Source organism: Acanthochromis polyacanthus, chromosome 16, assembly GCF_021347895.1.
Source record: "Acanthochromis polyacanthus isolate Apoly-LR-REF ecotype Palm Island chromosome 16, KAUST_Apoly_ChrSc, whole genome shotgun sequence".
NCBI classification, from domain to species: domain Eukaryota; kingdom Metazoa; phylum Chordata; class Actinopteri; family Pomacentridae; genus Acanthochromis; species Acanthochromis polyacanthus.
Window position 1 is genome coordinate 36121521 of NC_067128.1, and position 17065 is coordinate 36138585.

The 17065-nt window shown below is 37.0% G+C and overlaps 1 protein-coding gene across 4 annotated transcripts in view; it reads right to left on the reverse strand.

Moving 5' to 3' along the window:
* Positions 1 to 10876: 10876 nt before the first annotated feature.
* Positions 10877 to 17065, reverse strand: part of LOC127537716 (NACHT, LRR and PYD domains-containing protein 14-like) — a 62114-nt gene continuing 55925 nt past the window's right edge. For all 4 annotated transcript variants that reach the window (XM_051960803.1, XM_051960805.1, XM_051960806.1 and 1 more), the window contains 2 exons: positions 12394 to 12567; positions 10877 to 11270 (listed from right to left, as the gene is read on the reverse strand). In XM_051960803.1, the coding sequence (XP_051816763.1) occupies positions 11252 to 11270; positions 12394 to 12567 (193 nt within the window). In that variant the 3' untranslated portion in view covers positions 10877 to 11251. The remainder of the gene's footprint in view (positions 11271 to 12393; positions 12568 to 17065) is intronic.

Here is a 17065-nt window from a genome sequence, read left to right on the forward strand (position 1 = left end):
ACTATGACGTTTTTTTCGCATTTTGGATGACATACTAAACTATGACGTTTTTCTCTCATTTTGGACGGCATATTAAACTATGACGTTTTTGTCACATTTTGGATGTCATACTAAACTATGATATTTTTGTCACATTTTAGACGACACACTAAACTATGACGTTTTTGTCACATTTTGGACGACATACTAAACTATGACGTTTTTGTCAAATTTTGGACAACATACGACACTATGACGTTTTAGTAACATTTTGGACGATATACTAAACTATGACAGTTTTACATGTTTTGGTTGACATATTAAACTATGACATTTTAGTGACATTTTGGATGAAAGACTAAACTGTGACATCTTTTCAACATTTCGACCACATACCAAACTATGACGTTTTTGTCATATTTGGACGACATACTAAACTATGACGATTTTGGTCACATTTTAGACGACATAATAAACTATGATGTTTATGGTGACATTTTGGACAACATACTAAACTATGACGTTTTAGTAACATTTTGGAAGACATACTAAACTATGACGTTTTTGTCACATTTTAGATGACATACTAAACTATGACGTTTCACTGACATTTTGGACAACATACTAAAGTATGATGTTTTTGTGACATTTTGGACGACATACTAAAGTATGATGTTTTTTGTCACATTTTGGATGACATACTAAACTCTGACGTTTTTGGTGACATTTTGACCGACATACTAAACTATGATGTTTTTGTCACATTTTAGACGACATGATAAACTATGACGTTTTTGTCACATTTTGGACAACATACTAAACTATGACATTTTAGTAACATTTTGGACGACAAAATAAACTATGATACTTTTACCACATTTTGGATGACATACTAAACTCTGACGTTTCACTGACATTTTGGACAACATACTAAACTATGAGGTTTCAGTAACATTTTGGACGACAGACTAAACTATGACATTTTAGTAACATTTTGGACGACATACTAAACTATGACATTTTTGTCACATTTTGGATGACACAGTAAACTATGATGTTTTTGGTGACATTTTGGACAACATATTAAACTATGACATTTTTTCTCTCATTTTGGACGACATACTAAACTATGTTTTTGTCTCATTTTGGATGACATACTAAACTATGATGTTTTTTTCGCATTTTCGATGACATACTAAACTATGACGTTTTTTCTCTCATTTTGGACGACATATTAAACTATGATGTTTTTGTCACATTTTGGACGACACACTAAACTGTGACATTTTTTCTCTCATTTTGGACGGCATATTAAACTATGACGTTTTTGTCACATTTTGGATGTCATACGACACTATGACGTTTTAGTAACATTTTGGACGATATACTAAACTATGACAGTTTTACATGTTTTGGTTGACATATTAAACTATGACATTTTAGTGACATTTTGGATGAAAGACTAAACTGTGACATCTTTTCAACATTTCGACCACATACCAAACTATGACGTTTTTGTCATATTTGGACGACATACTAAACTATGACGATTTTGGTCACATTTTGGACGACATACTAAACTATGACGTTTTTGTCACATTTTGGACGACATTATAAACTATGACGTTTTTGTCACATTTTGGATGACATACTAAACTATGACCTTTTTTCTCTCATTTTGGATGACATACTAAACTATGATGTTTTTTCTCTCATTTTGGACGACATACTAAACTATGACATTTTTGTCACATTTTGGATGACACAGTAAACTATGATGTTTTTGGTGACATTTTGGACGACATATTAAACTATGACATTTTTTCTCTCATTTTGGACGACATACTAAACTATGTTTTTGTCTCATTTTGGATGACATACTAAACTATGATGTTTTTTTCGCATTTTCGATGACATACTAAACTATGACGTTTTTTCTCTCATTTTGGACGACATATTAAACGCTGACGTTTTTGTCACATTTTGGACGACACACTAAACTGTGACATTTTTTCTCTCATTTTGGACGGCATATTAAACTATGATGTTTTTTTCGCATTTTGGACGACATGCTAAACTATGATGTTTTTGGTGACATTTTGGACGACATACTAAACTATGACATTTTTGTCACATTTTAGACGACATATTAAACTATGACGTTTTTGTCACATTTTGGACAACATACTAAACTATTACGTTTTAGTAACATTTTGGATGACATACTAAACTATGACGTTTCTTGTCACATTTTGGACGACATACTAAACTATGATGTTTTTGCCACATTTTGAACGACATACTAAAGTATGACGTTTTTGTCACATTTTGGACAACACACTAAACTGTGACATTTTTTCTCTCATTTTGGACGACATATTAAACTATGACGTTTTTGTCACATTTTGGACGTCATACTAAACTATGATATTTTTGTCACATTTTGGATGACATACTAAACTATGATGTTTTTGGTGACATTTTGGACGACATATTAAACTATGACGTTTTTTTCGCATTTTGGATGACATACTAAACTATGACGTTTTTTCTCTCATTTTGGACGACATATTAAACTATGATGTTTTTGTCACATTTTGGACGACACACTAAACTGTGACATTTTTTCTCTCATTTTGGACGACATATTAAACTATGACGTTTTTGTCACATTTTGGACGTCATACTAAAGTATGATATTTTTGTCACATTTTGGATGACATATTAAACTATGACGTTTTTGTCACATTTTGGACGACATACTAAACTATGACGTTTTTTCTCTCATTTTGGACGACATACTAAACTATGACGTTTTTGTCAAATTTTGGACAACATACGAAACTATGACATTTTTGTCACATTTTGGACGATATACTAAACTATGACAGTTTTACATGTTTTGGTTGACATATTAAACTATGACATTTTAGTGACATTTTGGATGAAATACTAAACTGTGACATCTTTTCAACATTTCGACTACATACCAAACTATGACGTTTTTGTCATATTTGGACGACATACTAAACTATGACGATTTTGGTCACATTTTGGACGACATCCTAAACTATGACGTTTTTGTCGCATTTTGGACGACATGATAAACTATGACGTTTTTGTCACATTTTGGACAACATACTAAACTATGACGTTTCACTGACATTTTGGACGACATACTAAACTATGACATTTTAGTAACATTTTGGACGACAAAATAAACTATGATACTTTTACCACATTTTGGACGACATACTAAACTCTGACGTTTCACTGACATTTTGGACAACATACTAAACTATGAGGTTTCAGTAACATTTTGGATGACAGACTAAACTATGCCATTTTCGTAACATTTTGGACGACATACTAAACTATGACATTTTTGTCACATTTTGGATGACACAGTAAACTATGATGTTTTTGGTGACATTTTGGACGACATATTAAACTATGACATTTTTTCTCTCATTTTGGACGACATACTAAACTATGTTTTTGTCTCATTTTGGATGACATACTAAACTATGACGTTTTTTTCGCATTTTGGATGACATACTAAACTATGACGTTTTTCTCTCATTTTGGACGACATATTAAACTATGATGTTTTTGTCACATTTTGGACGACACACTAAACTGTGACATTTTTTCTCTCATTTTGGACGGCATATTAAACTATGACGTTTTTGTCACATTTTGGATGTCATACTAAACTATGATATTTTTGTCACATTTTAGACGACACACTAAACTATGACGTTTTCGTAACATTTTGGACGATATACTAAACTATGACAGTTTTACATGTTTTGGTTGACATATTAAACTATGACATTTTAGTGACATTTTGGATGAAAGACTAAACTGTGACATCTTTTCAACATTTCGACCACATACCAAACTATGACGTTTTTGTCATATTTGGACGACATACTAAACTATGACGATTTTGGTCACATTTTGGACGACATACTAAACTATGACGATTTTGGTCACATTTTGGACGACATACTAAACTATGACGTTTTTGTCACATTTTGGACGACATACTAAACTATGACCTTTTTTCTCTCATTTTGGATGACATACTAAACTATGATGTTTTTTCTCTCATTTTGGACGACATACTAAACTATGACATTTTTGTCACATTTTAGACGACATATTAAACTATGACGTTTTTGTCACATTTTGGACAACATACTAAACTATTACGTTTTAGTAACATTTTGGAAGACATACTAAACTATGACGTTTCACTGACATTTTGGACAACATACTAAACTATGATGTTTTTGTGACATTTTGGACGACATACTTAACTATGACGTTTCTTGTCACATTTTGGACGACATACTAAACTATGATGTTTTTGTCACATATTGAACGACATACTAAAGTATGATGTTTTTTGTCACATTTTGGATGACATACTAAACTATGACGTTTTTGGTGACATTTTGGACGACATACTAAATTATGACGTTTTTGTCACATTTTCGATGACAAAGTAAACTATGACACTTTTTCCACATTTTGGACGACATACTAAACCATGACGTTTTTGTCACATTTTCGATGACAAAGTAAACTATGACACTTTTTCCACATTTTGGACGACGTACTAAACTATGACGTTTTTGTCACATTTTGGACGACACACTAAACTGACGTTTTTGGTGACAGTTTGGACGACATATTAAACTATGATGTTTTTGTGACATTTTGGACGACATACTAAAGTATGATGTTTTTTGTCACATTTTGGACGACATACTAAACTGCCTTTTTTTGTGACATTTTGGACAACATACTAAACTATGATGTTTTTGTCACATTTTGGACAACATACGAAAATATGACATTTAACTGAAATTTTGGACGACATGCTAAACTCTGACGTTTTTTTCTCTCATTTTGGACGACATGCTAAACTCTGACGTTTTTTTCTCTCATTTTGGACGACATACTAAACTATGACGTTTCAGTTACATTTTGAACAACATACCAAACTATGACGCAGAGAGCGCAGACCTCCGCCAAGGATGTTGACATTCCCATGGAACATTGTATTCACATACATTTATGTACGATTTAGAAATTGAAGTATTGTATTTTCATGGAATCATAAGACATATATTTTCATTAGCAATTTTATTCCATTCTTAATTAATCAACAGGGAGAGAGGAAAACAGGAAACCCATGCAGTAAAGGAACAGAGCTGGAATTGAACCTGCATCTCTGACACAGTTGCGTTTACGAATGGCCTTCTTCACCAGTTGAGCTATCTGGACACCTTGTTCCAATTTGTTGGACGACATACTAACCTATGATGTTTTTGTCATATTTTGGACCACATACTAAACTACATACTAAAAAGTTCAAAGTGATCCAGAATCCAGGATCCTTTCCGGATTGCCACCAAAATTCAATCAGCTCTTCCTCTTACCATAGTCTACATCCCCTCAAAATTTCATGTTAATCTGCCCAGGCGTTTTTGAGTTATCTTGCTAATAGACAGACAGACACACAAACGGCGAGTGTCACATAACCTCCTTGGTGGAGGTGACTATGACGTTTTTGTGCCATTGTGGACGATATACTAAACTATGACGTTTTTGTCATATTTTGGACGACATACTAAACTATGAAGTTTTTCCATATTTTGACCGACATACTCAGCTACGACATTTTTGTCATAGTTTGACTGACATACTAAACTATGACGATTTTGGTCACATTTTGGACGACATAATAAGCTATGATGTTTTTGTCAAATTTTGGACCACATGCTAAACTAGAAAAGCATTCAGAGAGCGCAGACCACCGCCAAGGATATTGACATTCCAACACAACATTGTATTCACATACATTTATATACGATTTATTCTTAGGCCCTGTTTACACGAGGATGCTTGCAGGTAAAAACATCAAAATATTTCAACAAAACACCCTATCGTTTATACGAGGACGGCGTTTTGGGGGCTTAAAAACGCAAAAATTTGAAACCGGCCTCCAGAGTGGAAAAGTTGAAAACTCTCCGCCGTTACGTTTCCGTCTAATCAGCAAAACGCAAAACTTTGCCGGAAAAAAAAACTTTGCTGAGATCTGATCACGTCGTGTACGCGATTACGTCACATACGTGCGCCGGTGCTTTGGTTTGCCCTCCAGTACAAGGAAGTAAACAAAGATGTCTGATTATTGTTTTGGGTTTCTGTGGCTTTGTAGTCCAAAGTGGTTCGAAACAGTAGTTCGACCTCTTCGTCTGTCCAAACAAAGTTCTTCTTACTAGTCGCCATCTGACATTTACCGCAGCGGAGATCCGAAAAGAGAGATCGTACGCATGCGTGTAGACATGGGAATTTTATCACAGCACCACCTAGCTGCCTGGCATGCATATTCAATCGAATTAGACGGCTTGCAGTGTTTACTAACACAAGCGTCAACATCGGTATGTGCGCGCAGACCCGGTGCAGGAATTGCAAGTTCATCCATGCGTTTCATATGTAAAACAATGGCACAGCCGAAACTTATTGTTAAGAAATTGTATCGTGAAGAGCTGTCACCTGCCGATCGTACCTGTTACTTAAACAAGTTGACACTTAGTACAGGTACGCAACTACCGGACCCGTATTCATTGCTGCAACAAGAGTGGTTACAGGATATGAGGCAATGGCCTAATATTCAGTGGCCGGACATCTATTTCTATTTAATCAACTCGCCAAGCATTTACACGAAAGAGAATTTAAAGGCATACAAATCCCTTGATGCTGTTAATTTCGTGCTTTGCGGTCACATTCAAGAACTCACATACCATCCAGTATCAGAAACGTGGTGTGAGTGTACAAATTACCTGTCAATTTTGTTCTTAGCTTTGGTGCTGTTGGCACTGTCACGCCTGTGAGAAAATACCGAAGGCACGAAATCAGGACTGTCTGAATCGTCAGATGCACGACCTGTTAAAATTGTATTTATTATAATTATTAAAGTCCCGTAAAACAAAATAACAAGGCTAAGTCAGAAAACATATTCATTGCGGTAATGACAAAACACCCTATTATCGCTCACATGCTCGAGAATGCTATATCGCACTATCCGAGGGATCTTTTCTCTACATATCTAATTTTTATATTGAGTGATGTAACATTTCCATGATTTTACAAATATAAATCAAAACTGAATGACCGTTTACCTGAAATGAAATGTGCACTGCAAAGCCGTGCATTCTTTATTTGCGCCTCCGACCAGTTATCCCGGTTGATCGCACCTAGCCACAACTGCCTTCGATTTCGCTGAAATGGATGAGCCCCTCCAGATATTGGATAAAATTTTAAATGAGGGTTGTCTTTACTGCGATTCTGACAGCCGACAGCACAACAAGAAGGCATATTTAGCGTAGTATGTATATATAAAAACACCTATTCAAGCTTGCAATATCACGCGTTGGCTATGTAAACAAGCTTTGTTTTGCACTGGCTCTGCGCGTGCAGCTGCCTAATTAAGTATGCATACGTCATGTGAAATCCAGCTATAGAGTCACCGTATATACGCAGATTTCCTTCCAAACTGCTCATCTAAACGTGAAATAAAAAGTGAAGACGACGCCACATTTGCGTTTTCTGTTAAGATGGTCCTCGTTTAAACGTAGCCTAAGTTGTTTTTGGGTCATATTCAACAGGGAGAGAGGAAAACAGGAAACCCATGCAGTAAAGGATTATCAACTGGAATTGAGCCTGTGTCTCTGACACAGTTCTGTTTACAAAGCACCTTCTTAACCAGTTGAGCTATCTGGACAGCTTGCTCCAATTTGTTGGACGACATACTAACCTATGATTTTTTTGTCATATTTTGGCCCACATACTAAAAAATTCAGTGATCCAGAATCCAGGATCCTTTCCGGATTGCCACCAAAATTAAATCAGGTCTTCCTCTTACCATAGTCTACATCCCCTCAAAATTTCATCTGAATCTGCCCAGGCGTGTTTGAGTTATCTTGCTAACAGACAGACAGACACACAAACGCCGGGTGTCACGTAACCTCCTTGGCGGAGGTAATAAAGCAGCGCTGTGACAGAGACTCATAGGAGGCTCACTGACATGAGGCCAGCAAGCAACTGACCAGTTAAGCTGGGTTTATACTGGCTAAATATCCAACATCCCAGTAGAAGATTTAACACTGATGCCACGTCTTTTCAACATCATGTGGTGAGAACAAGTTTGTGCTGATGCTGATCACATCACAATTCATAATCTTACCTCCATCTCCAGATTAACCTGGACCACATTTCTGTGTCAAGACTGGCCACAGTTGTTCAAAACAGCATCACACTAAATTTCACAACAATATCCAAAATATCCAATGCAGAATAGTGTGCACACTGTTGCTGAGACAACCTTTACATACCTTACTGTGACACTGACTGAAAGCTTTCTTTCTGCTGTGGATCTGCTGCTGTTGTTTCAGGGAACCCAAAGTTGTAAAAGTCTTCTTACACTCATCACATCTGTGTGGTCTCTCCCCAGTGTGGACTCGTTGGTGAGCTTTGAGGTTGTTAATGTAGCTGTAGCTTTTCCCACACTGGTCACAACGGTGTGGTTTCACCCCGGTGTGGGTTCACAAAGTAATGAAAATGCGCTCAGATTGTTAAAGATTTGAATATTTCTCATAAATGTGAGAAAATTAAGAAAATGTCTTCAAAAAAGTCATGAAAACTTTTTAAAAAGTAAAATGTCTCCATAATAAAGTTTTTTAAAAAGTGTCAAAAATATTAATAACAATAAATGTACAAAAATGTATAAAATGACTTTTAAATATTAAAGATTATTATCCAGCTAGAAAGTAAAATATCGCAAAAGATTATTATACATTTTCAAAAGTAAATAATAAAATAAAAAATGGCAAAATATTAATAGCATATCTAATAAATTTATGAAAATTTATAAAATGTCTTTTTAAAATTAAATATTATAGAATTTAGAAGGTAAAATATCACACTAATGTTAATAAAAGCGAAAGTACAATTTTTTTTTTTTTTTTTTTGTGTCCTGTCCGGCAACAGAGCAGGCAGAATGAGGATCTGGCTGCTGCATTGTGCCACACAAGTTTGCTTTTCCAAGGGGAGTTTATAAGTATAAGACTCCCCTTGATACTGTACAGTAATTTATTTAGTTTGAATACTTGTTGATTAGTTAAATATACATAAATCTGCCGGACCTGACAGGGGAAAGGCAGGAAGAAAGAAACGAGAAAAGGAGAAAAAAAACAACAACAAGAGGGGATAGAGAAGAGAAAAGGAAAAGTGCAAGAATACAATTATCTTTCAATTGAAACTGACACAACAGATAACAAGCTAGAACACCTTAACAAAGACACACCGGAACGCATCCTACGGGTTTTGTTAGGAAACACAGCTAGTAATTATTCAGATCATCTATGTGAAACACACAAACTGAGGAAACATGTCTTTTGATATTTTGGCACCAGGACAAACTTAACACCCCCCAAGACAACATGGTTGCTATGTTCACATGCAGAGTACGGTGCAATTGTGACTGTGATCATGCAACTATGACCTCTGACCTCCGTGAAGGCCCGAGAGCCCACAAGACCCAGGCGAGCCGGCAGCAATCCCAGAGCAGAGATCCGAGCCACCAAACCACGAGGACGACCACGGACCGGCCCGGAAGGGGGCAGAGGGAGAACCCGGCCAGGACCTCCAGCATCCAGTGGGGCCGGGCCCCAGGCGACCAAGATCGGCGGCCGCCGACCCCGCCAGTACAAAAATGTTTTAAATAATTGATAATATTTCTCATCAATGTAGGAAAATTAATAAAATGTTTTCAAAAACAAAATCCCAAAAATCAAAATACCAAAAATATTAATGTCATAAAATATAAATTAAATGTTAAACATATCAATGATATCTCCCATAAATGTAGGAAAATGTATAAAATATCTTTATAAAATGTAAAAATTTAATTTTCCCCAAAATAAAAATTAATAAAAATACTAATAAACATATTAATGATACATCCCATAAATGTAGAATAACAATAATGAAATGTTTAAAAAAAGCTAAAAATGTTTGAGAAAACTTTGAAAAAAAATCTCAAAAAAAACAAGACATCGACCTTTTACTGACCTTTAACGTGTACAAAACCAAATAAATGAAAATGGATGGATTAATATGTAAACTTTGCTCTCTGAACTGATCAATAAACGTGTTTTCATTGGATATTGACGAAGCCACGAGCCAGAGATGGACACATAATGTGCTCGCTTGTTTTTTTTGATGATGATGCAGCCAGAGTAACTACTCGACATCTGGAAATAGAAAAGTGAACATTGCCTCAACACTTACAGAAGAAGTAAAAGAGGTCAGAAAGAAAAAAGAAAGAGGAAAAAATAGATGCACCTTACCAGTTCTTATAGCACCTAAATGTTTTTAACTGAACTGTAGTTTTCTGTAGTAAACTGTATTTGTTTATTTTCTGTTTTCTTATTCATTTCTGATTAAGTTTACAGTTCTTAGTATTAGTTCTTATTTTTTTGCACTGTAACTGTTTACATAGTTGTATTTCAGAATAAACAGTGCACATATTGTTAAATGTTGAATCAGTGTCCTTTTCCATGTCTTTTACTGATTGGTTGACAATTTATTTGGACCATGTTGTAGTCAGATGGAGGACCTAGCACCACCTACTGGCCTTTTTTAGTATTACTATTATCTGTAGTCTCACTTTGTGAAGGCACATGTCTACATTTGTTACTATGAGCAGTTCAGGCTCAGGAATATTTTTCATTTGAAGCCTTGTAAACAACATGTTTCCCTCTCAGGGGGAAATTTGAACACAAAACAAACCAAGACGGAACAGTTGGCCGACATACAGTCATACACTCTGCAGGAAGGAGTTTTATTTTCACTGAAGCACAAGTGTTTAATAAACACCTTAAGTACAGAGATATTCTCTTCTTTCTTGAGTCCGTTTGCTCATGAAAAATGAAACATGATTAATATAAAAATTTATGATATTTAATGGTGATTAATCGAGATTGATCCACAACAGCCATGTGATTAATCTGATTCAACATTTTAATCATTTGACGGCACTAATATATACATATATAGGATAAGAACACATGTTCCACTGGTTCCCAGTCCACCTCCCAGTAACATGGTCCAGTCAGAGTCTCTACACACCAGCTGCTGCTTCAACCTCTGGATCATCAGAACACACTTCATCCTCTCACCACAAACACCGTCCTGATCACCACTCCGACTCCCATCTGCAGAGAGAAGAATAAAGATGAGAGGAGATGAATGAGTTTGATGAGCAGCTCATCAGGACTTCAGACGTGTTCAGAGCAGCAGCTTCATGTTAACGTGTTGGAGTGAACACACTGAGCTCCAAGCTCACACACCTGCACACACTGTCAGCATCAGGTGTGTTTCTCTGCACATTTCACTGCAGTCCACAGTGGAAACAAACTGCTGACAGTCATCAAGCTTCATTACTGCACAAACTCTTCACTCAAGGATTTACTGCTGCTCCATTTAAACCAACAGTCTCTGAGTGTCCATCAACATCTCATCTGCTCTACAAAAACTCAGTCTGGCAGCAAAGGGACACCAGATCACAGATCAATAATTTATTATTTTTTAATCCTTCATATTCATCATTTCCCCTCAAATAGCAGCACATATCTGTAAAATATTGATATTTTTTACTGATTTAAACAGTAAAATGAGTCATTTTAGAGGAAAACATTGTAAAAGAACACATTGATGTTTGTAAAAGTACATTATTGTAGAAGTGAAAGGATTTACAGTTTGATCCTCTTTTTATGGTTTGTGCTAAATTTAGACTTTTTTCTCCTGATTTGACTCCAAATGATGTGTGAGTGAACAAAATGATCCAATATGTGTAAAATGAGAGGAAATGTTGAGAGAATGACTGAATGTAAAGATGCTGCTGTGAAATAAGAGGCGCTGGTCTGCAGGCTTCAGTCTCACTGATCTCAGAGCTGTGACAAACATCTCACTGATCAGCTGATCACTGTTGGAATGAGACAACAAACAGTGAGATCAGATCTGATGGACACTTTGATGAAGGAGGACCACTGTCTCTGCACATCTGGAAGGCTGTCAGCTGGAATCAGCTTTATTTCCTCAACACATCAACACAACAACAACAGTCGGCTTCACATCCATCAAACACACCATGACAACAAGCTTGTGGCTCCTCTGATTGGCTGACTGCTGTCTCTGTGTTTCTGTCTCCATTCTGCTCTCACAGCTTCACTGAGAAGCTGCAGGTTTACAGGAGACACTGGATCTTTGCTTTGATACTGACTGTGTTTAGTAGAAAACTGCTGGAAGCAGCAGAGACTGATGGAACCTTCTACTTACTCCAGAGTCTTCAGGCTGCAGTCTGGACTCTCCACAAGATCTAACAGATGTTTCACTGATGATTCCTTCAGCTTGTTCCTGCTCAGGTCCAGATGTTCCAGATGGGAGGGGTTGGACTTCAGAGCTGAGACCAGAGAATCACAGCTGATCTCTGACAAACTGCAGCCCACCAATCTGGATAAAGAATAAAAGATGTGTATAAAATCATTGATGGTCCATCAGATGTGTTCAGGTTCTGAATGTGCAGATCAACATTACTTTGTCCTCATCAATCAGCTTTTCTCTAAAAGCAGCACAGTGACTTTGTCCTTCTCTTATTGTGGATCATCATCATGTCAGCCTTCTACACACATCATCCACATGTCAGCACAACATTCATCCACCTATCCATGTCCACACATCAGTAACATGCTGCATCATCAACAGGATCAGTCAAATAAAACTCAACACAAACCAAACAAATATTTAGACTTCATTCACTAAACTTTGTCTCTTCAAACTGATCTGAGTTCAGAGGATCTTCTGGATCCAGATGTGACTCTTCAGCTCAAACTACAAACATTCATTTACTTTAACAACTAACACTCAACATTTTATACACTTTCTGATACAAACACTCCACTTTTGTCACAACAACCTGAATTTAGGACGAAAACAGAAAAAGTGAACCAGAGCAGATTTACAGCTTCATGGATGGAAGTTCTGTTGAACAGAAATAAGCTTCAGTTGTTATTAAAACATCAGATCTACAACAGTAACAGACAGTTACTATAAGACTATACTATACTACAGATCTATAAGGATATGTTACTGCAGCAGCAGGACAACTTCAAATGCTTCATTCAGCCGATCATGGATGGATCTAACAAAAGACTGGATGGCGTTATCAGAGATGTACAGGACCTGAAGACCAGCTTAGAATTTACACAAGCAAAGTTTGAAGAGAATAAGACGGGATGCTCTGAAATTGAGGCAAAGATAAAGGCATTTGAGACAACTATAACTACTTCTAAGCAGGATCTGGATGCAATGTTCACCAGGTTGGACTATATTGATAACCAGAGCAAGAGAACTAACATTTTAATCGATGGCATTGCTGATGTGAAAGGAGAGAATTGGAGTGAATCAGAGAAAAAGGTGAGACAGGTGCTTTCCAAAGACTTGGGCTTAGATGGAACAAATATGGACACTGAGTATGCCCAGAGGCTTGGTCAGTACCTGGAGGGGGGAAGGCCAAGGAAAATTGTTGTCAGACTGCTTCATATCAAAGACAGAGAACTGATTCTATCTTCTGCCAAGAAATTAAAGGGCACTAAGATCTACATAAATGAAGATTTCTCTGAAGCTGTGCAAAAGAGAAGGAAAGACCTGTGGCCTAAGTTGAAAACCGCCAGAGAGAGAGGTGAGAAAGCTATCTTGAAGTATGACAAACTGATCATCACCCCCCGTGTCGGACAAGGTCAGTCACTGGCCTAATGAGTTTTATAGTGTATTTTTATCCTATTGTTGTTTGTATTTTTTTATATACATGTATGTGTGTCTGTGTGGTGGACCAATAAGTGTAATATAATCTACCTCATTAAGACAAAACAAGGGTTCAAGATGTTCAAACAGATGATACACATTTTTATAATACCTGATCTATTTTCTATCAACAAGGATGACCAGTATAAATAACTACCTAAAGGCTTAATCCTTGCACATATTAATATATGTAGTCTGAGTAATAAAATTCACAACCTTTCTCTATTTTTGCAACAAAATAAAATAGACATATTTATGATTTCTGAAACGCATTTGGGCAGCTGCATTGATAATTCAGATGTTGATATAGGTGGGTTCTCAATTTACAGGCATGATCGAAACAAGTTTGGAGGTGGCGTGGCCATTTATATACAGTACGTGAGCATTTTCCTGTGAAATTGAGACAAGACTTAATGGTTGATGATGTTGAAGTGTTATGGTTACAGGTACAACTTCCACATTTAAAACCTATTGTTCTTGGATGTTGTTACAGGCCACCTAGTGCCAGGATAGAGTATTTAAATGGTTTATGTAATATGCCAGCCCGATCTCACGAGGATTCGTGAAACTGTCACGTAAGTTTTAGTTTCGGTTTCGTGCTCACCAACACGATTTCGTCATGTTTTTCGTGCCGCTCACCACGAAATGCGCACCAATGTATTTTAAACGGCGGACTTTTCGTGCCACTCAGAACGTATTTCAAAAGAATGTGTATATTATATTTTTAATGTAAAACCGTGGCGAATCCAACGCTATATTTTGCATGACATCGTTCCTAAACATAACCCTAACCATAACCATAAGCCGGTGGTACACTTACCAATTTGCATAGGAATTTCAAGAATGTCCGGCGGCCGGCGGCCGCAAACGCGATCACACAAGCAGTATACGCCGATGGACAGCTTAGATCGTCATGAATCCGCCGGTATAAATCACTTTCAGATGTGATTACCACAGCGAAAAACATTTCGTGGTGAGCGGCACGAAAAACATGACAAAATCGTGTTGGTGCGCACGAAACCGAAACTAAAACTTACGTGACAGTTTCACGAATCCCCGTGAGACCGGGTTGAATATGCTGGACAAAGTCACTGAGGAAAACAGAGAGCTATACTGGCTGGGTGATCTGAATATTGATTGGCTATCTGATAATTGTCCTCTGAAAAATTATCTCAAATCTGTGACAGACACCTGTGGCTTATCACAATTAATGGATCAACCCACAAGAATTTCCAGAAATAGTACTGGATCTCTAATATCAAAATGCATTGACCATATTTATACTAATAATCCTGACATGTGTTCAGCACCTGTTTCTGTAACAGTTGGCTTCAGCGATCATAACTGCATTGCTGTCTCCAGGAGAACAAAGCTACCTAGAGCCTGTCCTAAAATCATTCTGAACAGAACTTACAGGGCATTCAATAAGGAAAATTTCTTAAATGAACTTAATAACATTAAATGGGATTTGTTTTGTGCTATAGATGATGTGGAAACCTCTCTTAATTTATTTATGGATCTTTTCATGAAAGTTGTTGATAATCATGCCCCGTTAAAGAAATTTACGGTTCAAGCCAAAAGTGCTCCTTGGACTGATACTGATTTAAAGAGCTTGATGGCTCAAAAGGATGAGGCTAAAAAGATTGCTGTTCTTTCTGGTTCTCTGAAAGACAAAAAACTTTATTGTACTTTAAGAAATCATGTGACCAAGGTGAACAGAGTGAAAAAGAAAAAATATTTTCAAAAGAGAATCTTCGACAGTGGTACAGATAGTAAGAGAATGTGGAACAGTGGTGTAGTCCAGGGTATACGGCGGTATACGGCGTATACCCACTTATTTTTCAGTTAGCATTGTGTATACCCACTTCTAATGCTCCCTGGTGCGCATCATTCGGTAATATCTGTGTGCCAGGTAGCCCTCTTTTCCTTAAGGATGATGAAGCCATGAACAACCCTCCTCTGCCTGTAATTGGCTGGTACATGCTACCTTCACTGATTCGATTGGTTAACTTTAGGGATGAGCCAATCAGAGGCAGAGTAGGGCGGGGCATACAGAGGAAAATTTTGCTAACACCTCTGTGGCACTCCAGTTGATTGACAGGTCTGCTTGAAAGATGCGCGGAAATGCGAGAAAGTCAGAATAAACACCTTTCAAGTGAGTGGCAGTATCGAGCGAACCTACTTTCATGGACGATATAATTCTCAGGTAAGTTTTAAGGTGGTTTCCAAATGAATCCTTGTTTTAAACTACTGGCAACATGACTGCACATTTCAAGGAGAGGATATTTTGTCGCCAGTGGTTAAAGCTGCATTCAATTCCAGCCATTTTCAGTACAAAAAAAATCGCTAATATTCTATTTGTAAATAAAAATATGACGAGAAATACAGGGAATATTGGACGCGCATTGCAAGGTGCATTTCCTCGAAAACGACCTATTCGTGGATCATATACCGTCTTCAAGACATGTTTTGGGCAAAATAGTTTACTGGCTTGTTTCGTCTGGATGTAAAAGGTTGGATTATGGCCGTTTTTTGTGGAATATTTTCATCTGTGTGTAATAATGAACCCGGAAATGTGAGTCGCGCTGTGTACGTTGAAGCCGAACGGATGGATGGATATTCGTTGTTTGTCAGACAAATGTGTTTATATTACCCGCTGTGGTAATCACATCTGAAAGTGGTTTATACCGGCGGATTCATGAGAATCTAAGCTTTCCATCGGCGTATAGTGTTTGTATAATCGCGTTTGCAGTTTCAGACATTTAGCAAATTGCTTATGCAGATCTTAAAGTGTACCGCGGGCGGGACACTGAAGCGCAACTGAAGCGCAACGGGTTAAACTGAGTGTCGGGCCGAGTTTGACTAACGTTTTGAAAGGTTAACATTATTCTAACGTAAGTCTGAAGCTAGCTAGATTGGGATAATGTGGGAAAACCTCTAGGCTGGTAGTTGATTTTAAAGTAAGTAAAAACACAAGAATGGGGACAGGTAGTTTAAGATTCGACCTAAAACAATATTGAGGTTTTATTCATGATGAAATATGAACAAGGATGCACTGTCAACTTCATATTTGAAGTATTTTATTGAAATAAATGTTCAAAAGTAACTGAAACACCATGTTTGCCTCATGATAAATACATGTTACATT